Genomic DNA, 23850 nt, shown 5'->3' with positions numbered 1-23850 from the left:
CATAGGAAAGTCTGAAGCTTACAAAGCAAAGCATATTTCATTAAAAAATATTAAAATATGCTATGGTGAATACTCAGCACTATCCTCAAGAGTTGAGGCTGATTATGATTAGATATAATAGGTGGTGTTGTTAGTTGCTGTCAAGTCGGTTTCGACTTATAGCGACCCTCTGAACAACAGAATGAAACACTGCCGGGTCCTGCACCATCCTCATAATTGTTGCTGTGTTTGAGCCTGTTGTTGTAGCCACTCTGTCAACCCATCTTGCTGAGGGTCTTCCTCTTCTTCACTGACCCTCCACTTTACCAAGCATGATGTGCCTCTCCAGGGACTGGTCCCTCCTTATAACATGTCCAAAGTATGTGAGACGATGTCTCACCATCCTTGCTTCCAAGAGTCACTATGGCTGTACTTTTTCCATGACAGACTACATAACAGGTAGATGGAATTAAAATCTATTAAGAATGCACATGTTTCAAAGGAAGCTATTACTGGTCACAGCATTATAAATGCTGCAGTAAGTAAGAGCTTCCCTTTAGATATTTGTTTTATCCTTCAATTGAGATACATACAACATGGTGGTTACCAGCACATTTTCTCCAGGTAGACAAACTTTGGTTAAAGTCCTCGTTCTACTACCAAGTGGACATCCTTGGGCAAGTTATGTGGCCTCCCAAGTCTCAATTTTCTTATATTTTTAACAAGAATGGCACTATCCAGTAAGGTTACTATGAAGAGTAAATGAGATAATATACAAAACAAAAATCTTTGCACAGTGCCCACTAGCTGCATATTTATAGCTCAATAAATGCGTATATGCATGTTTTACTTATTTTAATAGCTAAAACATGCTATTAGAGGTTTTTATCCTCTCTCTATTTCTAAGAAAAGACTGAAATCGTCAGCCTGTCAAGAGAAACACAAGGAAACCTTCTTCCGGAAAGTGGTAGCCAATTATCTTCAATAAATAACATCATGTCACAGCAGCAAACTACATTTAAAGTGATATTCAAGGTACTAAAAACAACAAATTAATATTCCCATCTGTGAAGAGATCATGAAAGACTGAGACAAATATAACCTCTATATTAACTTGAGATAAATTATTTGCAGCCCCACCAAAAATATTATTTCTGCCTTTACTTGCCCTTGTTTGTTTTTTTTTTTTAATATTATGTCAAAATGAATTTTGGGGGATGGAATGCATGTGTTATTAAAGATAGCACTGTCCAGAAGATTTATCTTCCAAAAATTGCTTAAGAATGATTAGCAAAAATTGTACTGTGCAATTTGGTCTTCAAGCCAGCTAGACTAATTATTTAGTGATACAATTGTCCAAAGTTAATTGAAACTCTTCAGTTAGCCAGAGATAAAAATACTTGTATACCTTGAGTCTTGTTCACACACACACACACACACACACACACACGACACAAATAGGAATTATAATCCTTATCATAATCCTTGCTGTCATTTAGATACAGGCATTTATAAAGTTTTGGTGAATTTTCAACACACTAATAGAAGAACGTGCATACAAAGTATAAGAGGCTAACATTTAACATATTTATCATAGGGATGATATGATTATAATATTAAGATATAATAACATAAATACAAACCCTGAAGTTTATTTTTAAAATCAGTTACAAGGAAGCATAGTATAATGCAGCATACTATATTTTCTATTCATAAGTAATGAAGGGATGATTGAAAAGAAGGACTTAGGTCTTATTTCCAACTTTGGGACTAGTTTACTATGTAACATAGGCAATTCATGCCACTGTTTTAGGTTTTAGTTATTTTATCAATGTATGATGAGGGTGACTAATCAGGAACTTAAGTTTGGAAGCTTCTTTAATAAATTGGTGATAGTAACTTTATATCTGTCTTTTAGATTTTAATGAAGTGTGAAATATTTTGACAAAAATTTATTAAACCATGAATAATTTGTTTTAACATTTAGATCTTTCTAGCCTTAACTGTTTTATACCAAATGGAGAGTGTTATGAAAACTCTCAATGTGTCATAGATTAAAATCTATTTCATTCAGTTTTATTTTACAGGCAATATTGTAGATGGAGGAGGCAGGCATGTATATATATATGTATGTAATTATATATAATGTATTTGCTCCATTGTTTTATAGTGGCGTCTTGAACAGTCCATAATACACGACAATTAGATTAAGAGCTACTACTATGGAACAGCCACTCAAATAAGTGAAGGATGAAAAAGTAACTAAATTTTACTTTGTGTTCTGATGCAGTTTTGTTGCTGATTTTGTTTTTGTTGCTTTCTGACTTAGGAGACCTTGTGTGTTACAGAGTAGAACTGTTCCATAGGGTTTTCTTGGCTGTAATCTTTATGGAAGCAGATCAGCTCTAGGTGGGTTCAAATGGTAAATCCTTTGATGACCAGGTGCAAACCACTTGTACCACCCAGGGAGTTTCTTATTCTGATGTTGTTTTGAGGTTTAAATAAGCCTTTGGGTATTTTTTGTTTGTTTGTGTTTGTTTTAAAGAAAATAGATGTGAGAGAGTATAAGCAAAATGTTCATCATTCCTTAAAATGGGGAAAATCAAGTACACATGTTCTGGATAAATAAACCACAGATGATATGACCATAGCATCAGTAGGATGAGATTGCCTCAGCTGGCTACAGGAAAATGCATTAAGAGAAAGGTATCATTTCCAATCATTTATGGACAGCTTTGTAAAGAAATCTTGGACTCTCGAATCAATGTTCAAAATAAAATATTTAACTTTTATATAAATTACATCAATCTAGTTGATATTTGTCCAAATGCTGTAGGAGTTTGGTGTTTGAAGAAATTAAAGACTAGTCCATGTGAATAGTCAGGAAGGACTCCATGGAAATCGATTTTCGACTAAACTTAAACAATAAGTAGAATGTGAATACATGCAAGGTAGGGAGAATCAAAGCAAGATGAATAGTAAGAGCAAAGGCCAAGAAATGGAAATATTTGTGAAATGTGATGAAACTTATGTGAACAGCGTCAGGCATTAACAGAAAGAATTTAAGTAAAGAGTACATTAACAAATGATCAGATTATGGAAGACCTTGAAAGTAAGCCAAAGGAGTTGACCTATTTCCTGACAATAATGAAAAATTATACAATTTTTGGACAGGAGAGTGACACAATTAAAATAGTATTAGAGAAAGATTTATTTTCAACAAGGTACTGAAAAAATTGGAGGGGGGAGTGGGGGTAGTCAAATCATATAGGATGTTTTGACATCTAAATTGCACACTATTAAATTCATTTAAGAAAAATGAACGAAAGACAAGTATCTAAGAGCAGTTAAATATGGTACAAGAAGAGATTTTACAATTAGCTCTGTTGTCTAAGATAGTTGACTCTCACTTTATACTCAATGAAGTTAGCATGCAAAGAAAATCTAATTCAAAGGGTACAGTTCAGATACTACAATAAGACCATCTATATCTATTTCAAATTAATTAAATGGTGAATAATTAAGTTCTATCTGTTCTAGCAGAAACCTATTACACAAAAGCAGCTCAAAGTTTTTAATTTGCTATGAGTTGGAATCGACTTGATGGCAACAGGTTTGTTTTTTGTTTTTTTTTGAACTTGTACTACTAAACTTAAATCCACCACCCCCCCCCAAAAAAAAAACAAAAAACTGTTGCTGTGGAGTTGATTCCAACTCATAGCGACTAAATTTAAAAGAGAATTTTATGTTTTCTTTCTATTAAATATAAGCTTAAGACTCGGATTATGTAAAATGCCATTTCATTTCCTTTTTGTGTTTACTAATAGAAGTTGAGATATGTTAAATATACATTTAAATAATTTGAGAAAAAAGCGTGTTGAGAAGAAAAGTTCCAATGCTCTGTTTAATACCCAAAATATGTTGATTTCCTTTATTAAGTAATATACATATTTTTAAAGGTTAAAAGTTCATTTTGGAGGTAAAGATGATCTGCTAAAATATGAACTACCATGTTAATATCATTCATTTTTATTTATTATCTAAAGTACACACACCCACCCACTGCCCTGGAGACGATTTTGACTCATAGTAACCCTACAGGACGGGGTATAACTGCCCCACAGGTTTCCAAGGAGAAGCTGGTGAATTCAAACTGATGATCTTTTGATTAGCAGCAAAGTTCTTAACAAGAGGTACCCAATATTTTCTAACTTAATGTACTAACAAAAAAATAATAGAATAACCATGGTTTAAAGAAACAAAAAAGGGGTTCTTAGCTCATGATTTTTATTCACAAAGGGAAATCAAAACAAAGCAAAGCATTAGTCCAATGTCTTACAATAAGAATAAATAACTTCTATTGAGTCTCAGTAAGCATGGATGTGGATTCAGGAATTAGATGTTCTAAGACGATCAAAAATAACAGTTTATTTGGTCATTATTATAAATAAACAGACTTTTTTCCTTTAGCAAAGCAAATTTCTGAAATCACATCACATGTCATCCTAGACTTTATTTCTTTTAAAGTACTATTTGTTTAAAATGTTTTCTTAGTATTTGTAGTAAGTTAAGCCTGTAATTATACAGCAATCATTTTAAATCAGCTATAGGATACAGCTAACTAAACAGATCAACAAAAAGAGCACAAGGGAGTAGACAGAAACTGACCTCATTCACAGTGGCATAGTAGCTCTCATGCTTGAACGTGGGTGAGTTGTCATTCCTGTCTCTCACCACGATTCGCACTTCATGGTAGATAACAGTGCCGACTTTTTTGTTGATGCACTGGACTTGTACCACGAGAGAGTGGATGTTCATTGGTGGCTGCAATGTAGAAATTGCATCTTCTTTAAAAACAGTTGAAACTGAACCTTCTCATCGCTGTCAAAGCATTAATTATTCATTCAATAAACATTTCTATACTTGTTTATTTATAAATTGTTGAAAATTTGATCCTTTTTTGCACAATTTAATGATAAGAGACAACAGAATTATTTCATTGTTCAATTCCATATCTCAATGCATAGGGCCTCAGGTATCACTGTGCTCATGGTTACAGGATCGATAATGAATACACTAACAAACTACGAGTAGAAATTGACTCTACAGCACCTAACCACAACAACAATAACAAAACCAAGCTGAGATTTGATAGGATGAAACAAACTTTGTCTCTTCGAAGGCTAAAGAAGCAATAGTATGAACCGCTAATTTATAAAAAACATTGTGTTAACGATAAAAACCCGGTGTAAGACAGACTGTATAATTCTGTGTTTATATTTTTACTAAAATGTGATATGTCCATAACTGAAAAAAAATTTCTTTACCGTTTTGGTGTGTACTCCTATGTAGCTATGTTATACATATGTTTTAACAGTATTCTATTATAAATCTAGAGGATAATTGATCTAAGTAATAATTTATAATGGGATATTTTAAGTTTAGGGTTATTCATCTTATTTTCTCTCCCTTCACTAGACTGGAAGCCCCATAAAATCTGGGTGTTATTTTGGTCACAATTATGTCTTCCACCCAGTAACTAGCACTGTGTTTAGAACAGGTACGTGAATACTAACTGGAGACATAATGCTTGGTTTCCAGTCCTAGTCCCACAACCTACTAACTGTATGAGCAAGAGAAAGTTACAAAATTTCTTTTTGGTTTCTTCATCCCTAAAATTGGGGATAATAATTTTACTAATGTGGTAGAATTGCTGTATTACATGGGATAATCTGGTGCCTGGCATATGTGAAGCACATCATGGATATAAATGATTTTTATTATAAAAGGTTAATTTTTTTAAAAGGTGAAAAACATGGAATCTATAAAATATGGACCAACAGACTTACGTTATAAGTTAAATTATTAAATATTTGGTTTAAATCAATCAAAATATAGCAATAATCACTGAGAGCAAAAGGCGGTTCAGTAAAATTTCCACATGCCACTTTTGTAAGTGAGAATGCTGTAGACTCTAGAACTAAATTGAAGCAAAACATTCTTTAGTCTCAAGATATTTGTATGATTAATAAACACAAAGGTACTTGAATTGATTTATACCTGGCTGAATAATAGCACCTAGAAAGAATAAATTGAAGCATCATTAACATATACTAAAGTGCCACATGGCTTTATGTTCCAATAGTTATCCAATTTTGCTTTTAATTACTGACATGAATGAAGGCATTAAAGTCATGTGTTTGAAATCGTGAATGTCACAAAGTTCAGAAAGGCATATAATGCATTTTATGATAAAAGACAAGGTTCAAAAAAATCTTAATGTCTGAATAATAAGTTACGAATAGAGTGATGTATTTTTGCATTAATAAAGTTTAATCCCTCCGTTTATAGTACAAAAAAAACCTAAATCACTTAAATGTAATACAGAGCTACAAATATTAATATGAAAATAAAATCATGAAAGTGTTATGGTGAAAAGCTGACTGTACATGTCAACACTGTAGTCAGTCTGCTGGAACACTAAGACAAGCTTTATACTCATTAATAAAAGGATCAGATGCAGAAATAGGTTAAAATAGGGACCATTTTAAGGGTGATAGGATGGAAAATATGAACACCTTGAGAAAGTATCATAAAATTTGAGGATGTTTAAGTTAAAGAAGACAAGATGTGCCAGACATCTCAATAGTTCTTATGAAGAGATGTTATCAGTTGATTCCTTGAAGTTCCGGAAAGCAGAAATAATGACAAGAAAAAACAAATGTAATGAAAAATCACAAAGCACGTATTTTCAATATAAGCAAGGTTTTCTGTTAATCCAAGATGTCACAGAACAGAATGAGCTATTTTATGAGTTCCATCCCGAAAATAGACAAGCTTGTGGCTAAATGATTATTTAAAAAGACCCTTTAGAGGTTTTCTGGAGAGAGTTTGAATTAGATGACTTCGATATTTACCACTTCTAAGGTGTTTGCTTTATTAGACTTTTTAGAAAAGTCCTGCATATTTCAATGGCAAAGTAAAACAGAATAAATATATGCACTATTAGCCCTTGGCACACCTTTAGGGAGATAATCAGGTATATTATGTTCTTCTAATCTTATTTATCTTCTTAATATTGCAGATGGAACCTATAAAACCATTCCACCTCAACTTCTAATTGTACCTTGGCATTGGGACAGACAGGTCACAACTGTTGCAAATAGTGGATAAAATGCAATATGCACTAAGCCCCCACTTAGTCTTCTAAGTACCCATAAATTAGATACAATCAGGTCATGTGGAACATTTGTCACCTGCAACTTCAGCTCCCTGTGTAACTAAAAGTAGCATGGATAGAACCTAGCTGGCAATAAATTACAACTATAATGGATCACACTAAACGCAAGAATTCCCCGTGGCTAATATATAACACATTGTAATCTTGTATTGGCATAGATTCTATTCTGCTGTTTAAGAAGGCCATAAATATATCAAATGCAGTTCCACTAAGTTGATTAGCGAGAGTTTAGGGACTCTAAACTCCTTAGGAATCTGTTAGGGAAATTTTGGGTTATTTTTCATAACTAGTGCAAAAATAAGTCACGGTAACCTTACCTTCTCTAATTCTCTTTAATTCTTTCACTCATGAAACAAAGAAGAAAGAAAGCTGCATTTAAACTGTGTGGGGAAAGTCAATTAAACAATTAACATTCATATATACCTAGGCATGCAAACTATTCAGTATTCTCTTGATTTAAAAAAAAAAGCAATGCTTAGCATAATACTCTGAATGTGTGTCTATATACTTGTATATTACCGTGTATGTGTGTGTATAGATTTTTATATGTATAAGTACAGTTCAGGAATGATATACACCAGCAGTTAATTAAAGTTACTTTTGAAAGTGGGGCTGGGAGTGGGAAGTAAGGGAAGAACATTTTTCAATAAACACTGAGGTAACTAAAAAAGTATTGCTACTAGATTTCCAGTTCATACATGCATGAGTTTATTCCAAACAAAATCTGTTTAAACATGTCTCTGCAATCAGTGATGGCTGTAGATAAGTTCTCTCAGTAATATACTTGTCTTAGTTCTTCAGGGTCCCTTCAAAAAAAACAGGATACTTTTTGTGCCATGGAAATAAACAATTTTGAGGTCAGGGCTAAGATTACATTTTTAACAAAACTCAAGTGGACATCTTCCCAAATCCTTGAAGCTTTGCAACAAGGTTATGGGAATGCTGCTGTACATAAAACAACAATCTTTAGATGGATCAAGCATTTTAAGGAAGGTCAGGAAGACCTCAAGGATGAGCCAGGAGAGGGAAGACCGCTCAGAAGGTTATGGTGACTCTTTTTATAAAATTTCAAAACGGGGTAATCTTTTTTTTAATTGCTGTGCTTTAAGTGAAAGTTTACAATTCAAGTTAGTCTCTCATACAAAAATTTATACATACATTGTTATGTGACCCTAGTTGCTCTCCCTATACTGTGACAACACACTCCTCCATTCCACCCCTAATTTTCTGTGTCCACTCAACCAGCTCCTGACCCTCTCTGCCTTCTCAGCTCACTTCCGGACAGGAGCTGCCCATTTAGTCTCATGTATCTACTTGAGCTATCATTTTATGTCCCACAGTCCAGTCTAATCTTTGAAGAGCTGGCCTCAGGAATAGTTTTAATTTTGGGTTAACAGAAGAGTCTGGGGGCCATGTCTTCTGGGTCCAAAGGGGTAATCTTGATAGATTTTCTCGAAGTTCACAGGATGATCATGGGGGCTTATTATGAAGAAATTTTAAGAAAATTGAAAAGTCCATTGGTGAAAAAAAGGCCAGGAAAGCCGCACTGAGAAATTTTTTTTTCCATCACAACAATGCACCATAGCAAGGGCTGTCCTGAGAATTTCATCAGGAAATCTTACCCCATCTGCCCTACAGCCCTGATCTTGCCCCTTCAGACTTCTTTTTGTTCCCAAAACTCAAAGAAAATACAAAAGGAACACAATTTGAGTCTCTCGAGGATGCCAAAACTGCCTTTTTGATGTGATGTAAATCGTAAATCAAAGAGAGCAGAAGAGATGGAAACACCACCTTCAGAAGTGTATAGACATAGATAGAGGATATGTCGAGAAACAATAGTTTCACATTTTGCAATTTTTGTTTAATAAATGTTTCTATGATTTTGTAGCAATATTTTTTGAGTTACCTTCGTTTGTATGAATTTTATAATTTAAAGAAAGATAAAATTTAAAAAAATAGAAAGTTTTGTTATGAGTTTTGCAGGCAGTCACTTAGGATTCAAAATGCAAATTAAACTTTTATAAGGAGATTACTGATGGAAACAGTGTAGCTTATAGCACATATTTTCAACCTAAGGAGAATTGGGTTTTTCTAAAAACCATATCACTTGAAGAGCTTAATGATTTGGGGAGAAAATAAATTTTTAACAAACTTGTATAGGGATGTACTTTATCTTTCATAAAGTGTAAGCAAAGTTTATCCAATCCTCATAGGCATGAATGTTTCTTGTCCTAATTTTTCCTCCTCTGCATCTACCACCTTTAAAAATTGAAAAATGTTCATTGTTTAACAAATAAACTGGGAGACAATGACAGGAAATAGTATGTGTTCTATAAAACAATTTAAAACAAAGAAACAAAGGAAATGACCAGTCAGAGTGATGACTGTCCTTCACATATTAAGCTTTACATAATGAATGATGTTTGCAGAAAAACTTGCCTGAAGAAGAAGCACATATCTGAAAATACAATTAGGTATATACGATATTTAGACTAATTAGTAGATATTTCAAAATGATTTATTAAGGAAATCGCAGCCCAATGATCATAATACAGAGCTTGGAATCATTAGTAGGGTCAAACCCTGATCATTGCCTCTGCTTTGCTACTCAGGGCATTTACATTTTTATTACAATTTTTTAGTCTCAAGCTTGCAGATTTTCAGAGCTGGGATCCACTTTTTAAAATAGTCCAATGTGTTCTATGTCACTTTGGATTAATAAAAATCTCTGCTTATATTGAAACCATATTGGTATAACATATCTGGAGGACAGTTTAGTAAAATTCATATAATTCATTGATCTAATAATTTAATGAAGATAAATGAGTTTATCTTCACAAAATAATAAGACATGTGTACAAAGATGTATTTACAACATTTTTCATGTAGCATTTTTGTAATCATCAAGAACTGCAAATAAACTATGTCCAAAATAGGTGATTATTTTAAAAAATATTCCTGTTTTTTATTTTTATCCAATAAAAGATTATGTGGCCATTAAAAATGATTATATTCACTCATTCATAGAGAAATATTTGTATTACAAATTATGTATTAAAAAGCAGGCTGGAAGCATAATGTATAATATATGATAATGTATAATCCAATAATGTATGATCCAATTTTAATTAAAAACTTGTATAAATATATATGTAACTACATACATATATGCATGAAATAATATATGGCAGGATAAATATTAAAAGTCATTTTCTCCAGATAGCAAAATTAATTTATGTGTACTGTTACTTTCTCCTATGTTTACTATAAACTTATATTATCTTATAATTAAATAAAACTATAATTTCCAGTTTTGATTAGATTTGGATTTAAAGAACAATTTACCACATGACTTGTCTAGCAGCAATGGTTTATGCTTTACACAAAACAGATATGCACTGGGTTAAGAATTTCCAGCACAAAAGCATTTATACTGTGATGAACAAAGCCCTAAAAGCACTGTGGCTGCATAAAAATTGAGTCATAAGAAATTTTGAAATTCAAAGCTTATGTAAGACATAGTGAACTACAGTAAAATAAGTTTAATTGAGACCTTTTTTCTATGATGGAAAATGTGACAGGTATCTAATATCTAAAGAAAACTCATTCAGATTAGAGTAAATTACTCCAGTGGGATTGTCTCTTAAAGCATATATGTGGTAAATAAACATTCTTTTTCTTATTTGTATAACCAGGGCTCCACTTGCATTTAGAATTTCTAATTTTGAAATGCAAGATTCTTTAGCTACTTGAGATTGAGAAAAATTGAAAGATTATGTACCCAAGGCAAGACCTGTAGCCTGAGGTCCATGTAACCTGGTGTCCACGTAACATTGGCAGTCAGGAAAAAAGACAAAGGCATAACTTCTTTCTGTTTATCTCTGACTCCTTAATTATGACCACAAATTCCATTTGTAAACAAAGCAAAACAAAAAAAGCTAAAAATGCCTCTACTTCCATAAGGCTCAAGGCCTGTATCTATTTTAATTCACATTTTGTAACCCTCACTACCAGGTGACACTACTTGTACAAGATGGTAATATTGGATCTTTAACATGACATTCCTTAACTATAGAGGCTTAAATTCACATATCACTAAGGCTTAGAGGATGTTTTATTTAATATCTTGTCATATTTCAACAAATGAGTTTGCCAAATTTCCAAACAACAAATACATTGCAAGTGAGCTTTACTTTTTTTTTTCTTTCAGAGATTTTTCCCCTGCAATATCCATTTAACATTTAAAAACTGTAGATGTCCTAGTCTGCAGCTTCTTTAATTTCCATTAGGTTGGTGCCATCTGACAAATTCTTGCATACAAACTATCTGTAAGTTTAACGTGACTATAGCATCCCTAATAAGAAAGAACATTTTGCATAGAAAGCAAATCAGTTTTGATTACTGCAGTAATTATTTCAAGAATCAACCTGGATGCTTCTTAAAATGATACTTGTGCATAGTTTTGCAATTATTAGTTTAGGGTCAAATCAATTTTAAAGGTGCTCCTATCACACTATTGGAGCCCTGGTGGTGCAGTGGTTAAGAGCTATGGCTACCAACCAAAAGGCTGACAGTTCAAAACCACTGGCATGTCCTTGGAAACCCTATGGGGCAGTTCTACTCTGAGTCAGAACTGACTCGACAGCAACTTTTTTTTTTTTTTAATCACACTATCGCACTTCAGCAAATGTAAAAAAATACTGCCCTTACCATAAATAAAAAAATAGTACTAATAAAACAGATACTGTTTTTGAAAAGTGAAGCTGATGTTTGACAAGTAATTAAAATTAAGACAATTTATAGGCTGGGAGATGAAACACAGTTTATTGATAATGATAGGTATCCTTTCTCTCTACTCATAGCTATGACCTAGAAGTTGTGCTTTCAATATTAAAATAAAGAAAAAAAAAAGGTTACAAAATGAAAGTAATTTACTAGTAAACCAGTAAATAATTATAAGTCAGCTTTTAGGTGATTTTAACAGAAAAGAAACAAAGAAAAAAGTATAATATATCAGTGGTCTAAAATAGATGACTACTTTACAGTTTTCCTAACATATTATAAAACTTCTGTGATCTGGATAATCCTAATGAAGGCCCAGTAAAAGATGCCATGTGAATAATGCAGGTGGGTGGATGCTTGTACCTAGACAGGTTATACCATTATTTTCATAAAAGCCAAGCCTTCTCTTCTAAAATATCTTCAGCCCATTTTACACCATTCAGACACCCAGACGAAGGTGCAAATTGTGGTACATGAAGAATGTTGTCCCAATGAAAAGAAGTAGTGAGGAGTCATTGGTGGGATGGGAGAAGCATCAATAGTAGTTTATTTCTGTGAGGAAGAGCCTATTCTGAGCTCAACCCTACCGTATCTATTCTCCATTGCTACTCACATTTAACATCTATCACCACTGCTCAGCTGAATTACGGGCCTCCCCAAGTAATCCAAGACCACATCCTGGTGAGGCAGTTCTATGTACTGTCCTCCTCACTACACAGTTCTTAAAGACTGGAATATAGAAATGAAACTGTTTAAGATATCATCTACTCCACACTCTATTTTAAAGAGAACATTAATGCTCAGTGATGAAGTGATGAACCAGTGTTTACTGTTTGTAAGAGTAGCCACCTGTTACTTCACCCACAAACTTTTTGTCCTGAACTCAACACCTAAGTAGCACTCTCACACTTTGCCACTGTTGGAAAGAAATGGATTATGGCTATGATTATGCTTTTTTCAACGGTCACTACCCTTTTTTTCTAAGTACTGTATTTTCTCCTTGTTGGGAAATCTAACAGCTTCCAGGATTCTAGAAGGGCTATATAATGTTTCTCTCAGCCACAGATGTTCTTTTCCTTTCTCATTCTTTTTTCTAAGGAGTTAACAAAAAGTTGTTTTTACCCTTTTGTTGATGTAGCCAGAAATAAACTTAAATTATATCAAGACAATTTTACGCCCCATCAACAAACCATGCAGATAATTAAATTATAATAAAGTTGTAACAAAGAGGCAAGGAAAAAAGAAAGAAAAATCACTAACATCTCTATCCAGAACTCTGCCTGTGCTGTTCAGGAAAAGCATTTGCTTAACAGGATCCAACAACACCCAGTAATCCACGTTGTCCTTTAAAGAGAGTTCTATAGTGGGATTTGGTCCTCCGGCTGTCCCTTTGATCATCATATTGTCCACTATAATCGTACCTGCAAACCAAAGACAGTTATTTGAAAACATTCTACTCGTATGCATTTTTTTCTCAAAGGTCATGTGCTCAAATACCAAGTTTCTAATAAATTTGTTTTAAAGCAGAAAATATTCCATTTTACATCTAGTGTGAGATAGAAAATGTTCTTTGTCAAAAAGCCAACAATACTTTCATTGTACTATTTAGAAATTATATTTTTGGGAAAAGAAGGTGGGAGGCAGAAATTTAAACCCTTGGTGAGTTTCATCGTCTATTTCTTGTTTTCCTTTAACGACATGAATCTGTTCCCCTCCCCGTCCATCACTTCTCACAGGACTTATCATTGAATTTTATCATGAACAAAAGGAAATGTCTGCAATAACAGAGCCTGGTACTTAAATTCATTCAGTAAGACTTCTGATATGAAAAGAGATATCCTGGAAATAGAGAGGAAGAAAAAGGAAGAGATAAAGAAGTAGCAGAGTATCCCATGGTGAAAGCTGCTTTTCTTTTTTCTCTTTTATCTTAAAGCAGATCCATAAAACATAAATCTTAATGTGAAAGAAAAAACTAGTGTGCAGACACACAATAGAAGCCATTCTTTAAGACATGTCTCGAGTACTTGACTAGAACAACACACATCCCAATGTAACATTTTGATGCCTCTTCTTGTATTATTTTTCCAGCAAGCTGAATTGCAGGCATTTGTTGAAAAAGAGTTGCAAAGAGAGTATGTCTCTAATCTTTCCTACCATGTTAAAGATCCTATGCATATTACAAGTTGATGCAAACAACACCGATGCTACTCAAATCGCCTTTCCCCCCCACCATAACAATGATCCCTTTGTCAAACAATAATGCAGTATACTTACTGGAATAATTTTCAACTGATCTATTTTATTAAACTTATGACATACAGAAGAGATGTGGCCGTGCCAATAAAAATGTGCCCTACTGAAAACACTAGAATAAATGGCAACTATCTAGGGAACTCATTGCCTCAGTTTACAATACAGGAATACACACATAACCCATAAGTGGAAATCTGGTTTGAAAAACATGATGCAAAATTTATCAGCTGTATTTTCTTAAGGCATAAAATTAGCCTAAAAGTTATACCATTGCATAACGAGTAAGGGGAGGGCTTTTATGGAAGATTTTTTTAAATCAAATAAATAATAATAATAATGGTCTATAAGATTTTCTTATCATATTGTTATTGATGAGTTATATCTGCGTAAGAAATGTTGAAAAGAACCATGTTTTTGTAATAACAAACTTAAATGTACAAACACACACACACACACACACACACACTTATGTAACTGGTGGGATTTTTCTTCTATTTTTTCATATACTAAACCAAAAAAAACCAAACCTGTTGCCCTTGAGTCCATTCAACTCATAGTGACTCTATAGGACAAAGTAGAACTGCCCCATAGGGTTTCCATGGAGCGGCTGGTGGATTTGAACTGCTGAGCTTTTGTTAGCAGCCGTAGCTCTTAACCACTGTGCCACCAGGGCTCCTTTTCATACGGTAAAACCTATTGCCATCACGTTGATTCCGACTCATAGCAACCCTATACGACAGAGTAGAACTGCCCTACAGAGTTTCCAAGGAGCGCCTGGTGGATTCGAACTGCCGACCTTTTGCTTAGCAGCAGTAGCTCTTAACTACTATGCCACCAGGGTTTCCTTTCATACACTAGCAACATATAAATGTTTATATCAAGGGAAACTGATGCTTCTATCTTTTGACTGAAATGGTAAACAGATAACTTAGAACACACCTGTAAGTTAACAACATTTTCTGAACCACCCTAAGAATATTTTCAAGGACCGAGTATGTACTTCTTTGCAAATACTTCACACATTTAACCTTTGGAAAATTGTTTGGTCTGTATTTCAAGATGTAATTAAGAAGTTAAACATAATTCTATTTTCTGATGAGAAAAAATTAAGAAACAGACAATAGGTAGGTCAACTAACATTAGCATGTATTCCTTGACTCAGTAGTGCATCACAGCAGCAACAGCAAATATCCTTACAATGTTCATACACACCAAGCAGGCACATTGAGGGAAGGAGGCATTTGACTCTCGTTTACAATGCAACTCAATTATAACAATGCAACTCAGTTATAACCTGAGCAAGTCGTAATAGTTATATTAACCACTAAGTCATGAAATAAAAACATTGTATCTGGAATTATCTTTCATTTAATGGTTGATTTTATTTTTTTTTAATTTCATGGAGAGGACTAAATATTTTCTTGCTCTCAGATTGTTGTGTTCTTCAATGGTTGAAACACAGCAATAAGTGTTCCTAGTGCTAGTGTGCCGAAGAAAAAAAAAAGAGCTTAGCTATTATTGTTTCATCAGAATACTCCATTTACATTGCTAAAATCTCTCCAGAGTATGATATGCTGTATTACTTTAGATCAAAAGTTTGGAGGACAGAGGGACGAGAGCACAACTAAGGCTGACATGATGCAAGGAGCAATAAAAAAAAAAAATAACCTAGGTTTTCACTCCGGCATGCCTGGATGATGTCCCCCACCTGTTCGCTCTAAATCTAGCTGAAGAGTGGATACCCAAGCTGAGATCAGCACTGAGCTAGGAGCTGTTCTGCTACTTCACCACAGCAATGGGGACTACATCTTCTATAGCTCCTAAGATTTCTGGACGTGGGCACCTGGTGTTCTGCAAGCAGTTCACCAGCAGCATACCCTGGTCATATGTGGAGAACGTGGTTCCATGCCTCTTCTCTTGCTTTGAAAACTGTTCCTCCCTCTAGTAAAAACCTTTTGCTTAACCCGTTTCATTCTTGACTTCACTTTAAATATAAAAACAGACAGGCTTAAAATAAAAAGGACAAAATAAAATGCACTATTAAACATTAATGAGAAAGCTGAATAGCTCTATCGATATCAGAGAAAGTAGACAAGAACAAGAAACATTATTAGGAGTAAAGAGATATATTTCATGATGATAAAAGAGTCAATTCTTCAACAGGTGTTGACCCTGAAGGCACTTGTCTTACAGAATCTGTGGTACCCAAAGATGGGATTCTCTGTATATGAAAATTTCCTTCCATCGTAATAAAGAATGGTGGCAATCAGAAAAAAGTAAACAGTTTGATACTGTTATAGAAGAGAACAGGTCCTGGACTTGCCAAATCTAGAATCCAATCCTGGATCCACCATTTACCATCTATGTGAAAAATGAATAGATGACTTAACCTCACTGACCTTCAATTTTCCTCTTCTATAAAATCAATGCCACAATAAAACAGGCATTTCTGCTATAACACTTTATGTTTGCTCCTGAATTTAACAACAACAAAAAACACTCATGTTCTTGTACATAAAAAACAATACATATGCCCTGAAACAGAGGTTAAGCACTCAGCTGCTAACTGAAAAGTCGGCAGTTTGAATCCACTGGCCACTCTGCAGGAGAAAGATGTGGCAGTCTGCTTTGGTTAAGATTTCAGTCTTGGAAACCATATGCGGCAGCCCTACTCTGTTCTATAGGGTCACTATAAGTCAGAATCCACTGGACGGCCATGGGTTTTATAAATAAATAAACATATATATATATCTATTACATATAATAAAGAATACTTGGACATTTAATGTGTTTCTCTGAAAAAGGTAGTTGCTTGTTTAAATAGGGAGTTATAACACAAATAGATCACTCTTTAAAAATACTGTGGAGGTGGTAGTTTGGGGGGATCACTTCCACTGGAAAAGCACTTCCATTGCCTTTCTAATTAACCTAATACAATGAAGCTGAGAGAGTAAATTCTGCAGGGATAGGCAGAGTAATTGACTATTTGGGTTTAGTCCAAACATTAAAAAAAAAAACAAAACAAAAAACACTCTATGCTTATAACCTACCACTTGTTGCTATAGTTAATAATTCAAAGTTGTGTAACCAATATGTATTGCATAAAAACTCTCCAATATTTTTTTCTCCAGTTTAAGCCAACTAGAAGTATGTTTAGCTACATCATATAGTGAGAAGCACCCATGGCTTTCCCCTTCTTTTCTCTCCCAACTATAAAAATAAAAACAGAGCTTCTAAATATATATTATTTTATTAAAATAAACTCTGAAAAAGTCAAAATGGAGCTAACACATAATTTTTCAGTTGAACAGTTAGCATGGCTATAGTTGTTTGTTATAGATTGAATTATGTCCCCCAAAAATAAGTGTCACAAATCCTAATCTCTGTGTCTGTGGTTATTATACCATTTGGGGATGGGTTATCTTTGCTATGTTAAGGAGACAAGATTATTGTAGGATGTGTCATGCGTCAATTTCTTTTGAGAAATAAAAGAGATTAAACAAGTAAGTGAAAGAGGAGAGATGGGGGAAATGAAATGCCAATCTACATGAAGATGCCTCGAGAGCTGAGAGAGAAAGCCTTCCTCTAGAGACAGCACCCTGAATTCGGAGCCTCTGAAACTGTGAAAATAAATTTCTGTTTGTTAAAGCCATCCACTTGTGGTATTTCTGTTATAGCAGCACTAGATAACTAGGATACTGTTATTGAGTGAAATTTTGATTACAAGTTTATTGCACTAAAGTAAGCCACTTTGTATGTTCAAATCCCCCTTCTTTGTTTTCTCACTTCTTGGCTTTCAATTTTATAAACTGTGCATTTCAGCTACACATAATGTACATATTGGATCTAGGCAACTACATGTCAAACTCTTATAGAGCAAAAAACATGTTATGTATGTGTTTTTTTGCCCACAGTGTCTAACTACTTGATAAAGAGAATATTGGTTGGCCTGTGTTTGAATGTTGGGGATATATTAATTGTATGTTACGCTTGCTAAAGATAAAAAATGATACCCTCTAAGTCAACAATAGTCAACAAAACTTACAAGTGTTAAAAACATATTGCTTCGCAAAACTATTGTTGGTCCTTACAATTTGTACTTTGTTTATCTAAAGGGAACAGACCATTGCAAAACAGGAGGAAAAGCGAGTAATAAAAGTGGACTTTGCTAAAGTGTAAAAACCAAAACTAAATCAAACCGTTTGCTGTCGAGTTGATTCTGACTCACAGCAACCCTACAGGACAGAGTAGAACTGCCCTACATGGTTTCTCAGGAGCTGCTGGTGGATTCATACTGCTGATCCTTTGTTTGCCAGCTGAGTTCTTAACCACTGTGCCACCAGAGCTTTATATATATGTATATATACGTGTATATATATACATATATATGTATATATATATGTATGTATATATACACGTATATATACATGTGTATATATATATATATATATATATACACATACATAAAGAAAATTAAGCTACTGCTCTTGTATCTCCCCACAACCCTATCCCAAGAGTCGAACTGACATGGCTAGGGTTTGAAGCTAGTAAAAGCACATCTAAGACAAAATCCCAGGCCTACAACTTCAGAGTTTAGAACCCTTTTGCCTATATCTTGCTACAACCTGGGAAATATACAAACATTATTTAATAAGAAGAGAAGAAAACCAAATTCATGGGAAACTTATACAAAAAGCCAGTAGATGTATAAATTCATTATTTGCCAGTCTAGCTTCTATAATTTTCTGGAAAAATAAAAGCTTTAAAGGGTGGGTAAATTAGTTCAATGTAATAATCAATGACCTGGCCCTATAACCAATTCTCCCAAATCATTACATACATCTATATTATAGCTTGCCACTCCTAGAAAACAAAAATCCTAGCAACCGGACCAATAAGAAACATCATGATAAATGGAGAAAAGATTAAAGTTGTCAGGATTTCATTTTACTTGGATCCACAATCAACACCCATGGAAGCAGCAGTCAAGAAATCAAAGGATGTATTGCATTGGGCAAATCTGCTGCAAAGGACCTCTTTCAAGTATTAAAAAGCAAAGATGTCACCTTGAAGACTAAGGTTCGCCTGACACAAGCCATGGTGTTTTCAATAGACTCATACACATGTGAAAGCTGGATGATGAATAATAAAGACCGAAGAAGAATTGATGCCTTGGAATTGTGATGTTGGCGAAGAATATTGCATATACCATGGATTGCCCAAAGAACAAACAAATCTGTCTTGGAGGAAGTACAACCAGAATGCTCCTTAGAAGCAAGAATGGCAAGTCTCAGATACTTTGGACATGTAATCAGGATGGATCAGTCCCTGGAGAGGACATCATGCTTGGTAAAGGAGGAGGTCAGAGAAAAAGGGTAAGACCCTCAGTGAAATAGATTGACACAGTGGCTGCAACAATAGGCTCAAGCATAACAACGATTGTGAGGATGGCTCAGGACTGGGCACTGTTTTGTTGCATTGTACATAGGGTGGCTATGAGTTGGAACCAACAACAACAACAACTCAAAGAGAGATAATAAATAGAATTGACATTAAGTAAACCAAACCAAACGCATTGCTGTTGAGTCGATTTTGACTCATAGCACCTGTGCAGGACAGAGTAGAATTGCCCCATAGGGTTTCCAAGGAGTGACTGGTAGATTCGAACTGCTGACATTCTGGCTAGCAGCCAGTCTCTTAACCGCTGTATCACCAGGGCTCCTGGCATTAAGTATAACCCAATAAAACTGCAGTTCGGACTGGAAAGTTCATGTTAAAAAGTGAACACACTGACCTAGAGTCCTTTAGGACAAGGATGGTACCTCTTATCCTCTAAGGCAGAAGAATGCCGAATACAAAAGCTGGATTCAGAATAGAGAAGATGCAAAGGCTCTGTGGTAAATAGACTCTTAAGGGTCTACGCAACCCACCCCTCCTCACCCCTACCCCATGATCCTTGCCTCCTGGTGTTTATGGCTCGTGTGATCCCTTTCTCTTGATTGTGGGTGAGGCTTGTGACTTGCTTCTAACCAAAAGAATATGGCAAAGGTGATGGGATGTCAATGATTACATGCATGAGATCATGTGTTTACATTATGTGAGATTCTAGTGACTGTCTTGAGTTTCCCTCTCTCTTCCCTTCCCTTGCTAGCTTTGACAAAGGTTCACATGGCAAGGAACTTTATGAGGCCTCTAGGAGCTGAGGGTTGCCTCCAGTTAATAGCCAGAAAGACACTGAAGACTTCAGTCCCACCATCACAACGAACAGATTTTTGCCAACACCCTGAGTAAGCTTAAAAACAGATTCCTCCCTAGTCAAGTCTCATATGAGATTGTAGCCCCTACCAATACTTTGACTGCAGCCTTGCGAGACTCTAAACAGAAGACCCAGTTATGCTGTGCCTGTACTCCTGACCCACAGAAACTGTGAACTAATACATGTGTGTTGCTGCTAAATTTTTGTTAATATTGTTATGCAGCAATAGATAAATAATACAGAGTCTAAAGCCAAAAGATCTATATTCAAAATCCTGACCACATACTAACTAACTCTGTTATCTTATGCAAGTTACACAGATTCTTGTACTTAGAAATATGGATTATTATGAAGAATAAATGAGATTCTGTATATAATAAACCCCAAAACCAAACCCGTTGCTGTCAAGTCGATTCTGACTCATAGCAAGCTTATAGGATACGGCAGAATTGCCTCATAGGGTTTCCAAGGCTGTAAATCTTTATGGAACCAGACTGCCACATCTTTCTATCACAGAGTCAGTGACGGGTTCGAAAAGCCAACATTTCAGGTAGCAGCCAAACGCTTAAACGACTGCACTACCAGGGCTCTCATTTTGGATTAGGCCTTGTATTTCTATTTGGGCTGGGAGCTAACTTTTCTTAGCCTAGAAGCAATGAGAGATGGTAGACGTAGGTACTGAGATGAATTCTCATTAGCGCCTGAGGAAACAATCCGGGTGCAGTCCTTGTAGGGCTATTAAAAAGAGGAGGGCTGATTTCCTGAGAATTAGAGGAAGAAGGTCTGCCTTGACTGGGCATTGAGATTTATAAATATAGAGATTTATCATTCTCAGTCTCATTCATTTTCCCATCTCATTGACTAATGGTCTCTTTTTTTCCCATTCCACATCATTTTTTTGGTTTAAGAGACCTGGAAGAGTTGAGAATTCAAGTGGCTTTGTATCTCTGCAACTGTTACATTATACCCTTAACTAGTTCTCTGTAACACATGACCTGCATCTAAAAAGATGTGGGACTCCTTCAAAGCTGCCACAGAGAACTTCTCACTTTCCAAGTGTATTCTTATTGTATTTCATAGCTCTTAATTGAATTCTTTCCCTATGTATATTTTCAAGGGTTGTTCGAAAAAACCAGATGTAATCCTACTTATTACTGTTGCCATAGTGACTAAATGCTTCAGCCACTTGATCTCCCAATACCCTACACCTCCATTTCATCCGAAGCTACCACAGGTACTAATTTGAGAAACTGTGATTCCACTGCTTGCAGTGGATTAGCCATATTCCATTTTCATCCCCCCCATCCCCATAAAATTAAATTATCCTTGACTCCCCAAATAGATAAGCAATATAATCCCAGAAGCTCATTTTGAGTTTTTGACTCTTGAGGCCACTTCATTTACCAATACTATATTACTTGGTAAGGAGCCCTGGTGGCGCAGTGGTTACGTGCTCGGCTGCTAACCGAAAGGTCAGCAGTTCAAACCTACCAGCCGCTCCGTGGGACAAAGAAGTGGCAGTCTGCTTCCGTAAAGATTACAGCCAGAAACGCTGTGGCCAGTTCTACTCTGTCCTATAAGGTCGCAATAAGTTGGAGTTGACTACATGACAATGGGTTTGGTTTGGATATTAATTGGTGTACCAAGCAGGAAGATGCTGGCGCCCATAAATTAGGCTAATTTGATGAAGGTTTAATAAAGCAACAATTAACAAAGGTTTGGGCAGGGAGCAGGAAGATTCCAAGGGATAATGTTGTATACTAAAAAACAAAACAAAAGAAGCAGCAGCAAAAAAACAAGGAGGGAGAAAACAAAACAAAACAAAAAACCCAAACCCGTTGCTGTCAATTTGATTCTGACTCACGGTGTCCCTATAGGACAGAGTAGAACTGTCCCATAAGGTTTCCAAAGAGCATCTGGTGGATTCTAACTGCCAACTTTTTGGTTAGCAGCCAAACGCTTAACCACTGTGCCACCAGGGCCCCAAGGAGGGAGAAGTTACCATAATCTGAAAGAAGAATTCACATAACAAAAGGCACATTTACAGCAGAAGGCAGCCAGTTTGAGGAAGACCTACAGGGAAAAGCCAAGACAATACTTACTCAAAATTCACTCTCTTCCTTTCCTCCACCTTCTCTTGACTTTGGCCGTTGGTGGAAGCCAATATCAAGCCAGAGGACTCAAGAGTTTTCTAATGTAATACGTTCAGCACTAGACAGGTGGAGACTGGATGTGAAGGGCAAACAGACTATGTTTGCACATTGATATACCTCCTATCAGGTAGTTTTCCGAATAGGCCTTGTTGAGAGCAGTGAATTAGGAAACATAAGGCCAGGTGGAAATGAAGAGAAAATTGTGAAATAAAACTTGAGTGATTGGTTTAGGACAGCAAGGGCCATATAGATTAGGCAGGATAAAGGTTAGGCATTTGGTATAATTTAATTATAGTTTCCTCTGGAAGCAGACAGTGACTCCTTAAGATGAGCGTGTCTGTATAAAATTATTTCTCAGTTATCGAATTTGCATTGTATTATAGGTATTTTGTTTTCATCTATCTCTATTTCTACTGTCAGAATTGCAAACATGTTTTTAAACTTAGCTTAAGAAAACAGATTTATTCGTTTTTATCAGAAGCAAGATTCTATTATGAGCAAGAAAAAGTTATAAGCTTTGATTCTATTGACAGCACTAGTAACATTATTAAATCCTACATTTTCTTCTAACATGCCATAAATATAAAACACCTCACTAATTTTTTTTTTTTTTAATATGGGTATACACTATTCCACCTGACTGTATTGCTATCTTGTTTTAAATAATTAGGAGAGAATTTATAGGCTACCATTGCTAACCAGAAGGCTGGCAATTCAAATCCACCAGGTGCTCCTTGGAAACCCTGTGGAACAGTCCTAACCTGTCCTCTAGGGTCACTATGGGTTGGAATTGATGAAACAGCAATGGGTTTTGTTTTGGTTTTGCTAAAACAATCTTCTTATTCTCCTGTGAATGTCATTGAGGATCTTCCTGTGGCTGACTGTTAGTTAGAAATCTAGAATAGGGCAATGGGCTCATAAGTCTGTAGTCTCATCTTCCTGAGGAATACATTAAGGATGGTCTGCTTCAGATGACCACATATGGGATATACTCCACCTTAGAAGATTCCTTCTCTCAGCTCTAAAATACTTATACAACTTTCTGTGAGATTTGGCAAAGGTCGTTTCCTTCCAAAGCTGATGAAAAAATAACAGTAATCTAATTAAAGCATACTTAAAGCAGAATAAGTCATCATATGTCAATATTGTACTAGTCATTGTAGGATTTTATACTGACTATCCAGTGT

The 23850-nt window shown here is 35.2% G+C and overlaps 1 protein-coding gene across 16 annotated transcripts in view; it reads right to left on the bottom strand.

The window, feature by feature from the left end:
* PCDH15 (protocadherin related 15) overlaps positions 1-23850 on the bottom strand; it is an 803588-nt gene that overhangs the window by 572933 nt on the left and 206805 nt on the right. For all 16 annotated transcript variants that reach the window (XM_004369889.1, XM_004369890.1, XM_023739508.1 and 13 more), the window contains 2 exons: positions 13262-13422; positions 4648-4803 (listed from right to left, as the gene is read on the bottom strand). In XM_004369889.1, coding sequence (XP_004369946.1) covers positions 4648-4803; positions 13262-13422 — 317 coding nt within the window. The remainder of the gene's footprint in view (positions 1-4647; positions 4804-13261; positions 13423-23850) is intronic.

Source organism: Trichechus manatus, unplaced genomic scaffold (assembly GCF_000243295.1).
Source record: "Trichechus manatus latirostris isolate Lorelei unplaced genomic scaffold, TriManLat1.0 scaffold00007, whole genome shotgun sequence".
In the NCBI taxonomy this organism is placed as follows: Eukaryota; Metazoa; Chordata; class Mammalia; order Sirenia; family Trichechidae; genus Trichechus; species Trichechus manatus.
This window is presented reverse-complemented; position numbering and strand designations above follow the sequence as displayed.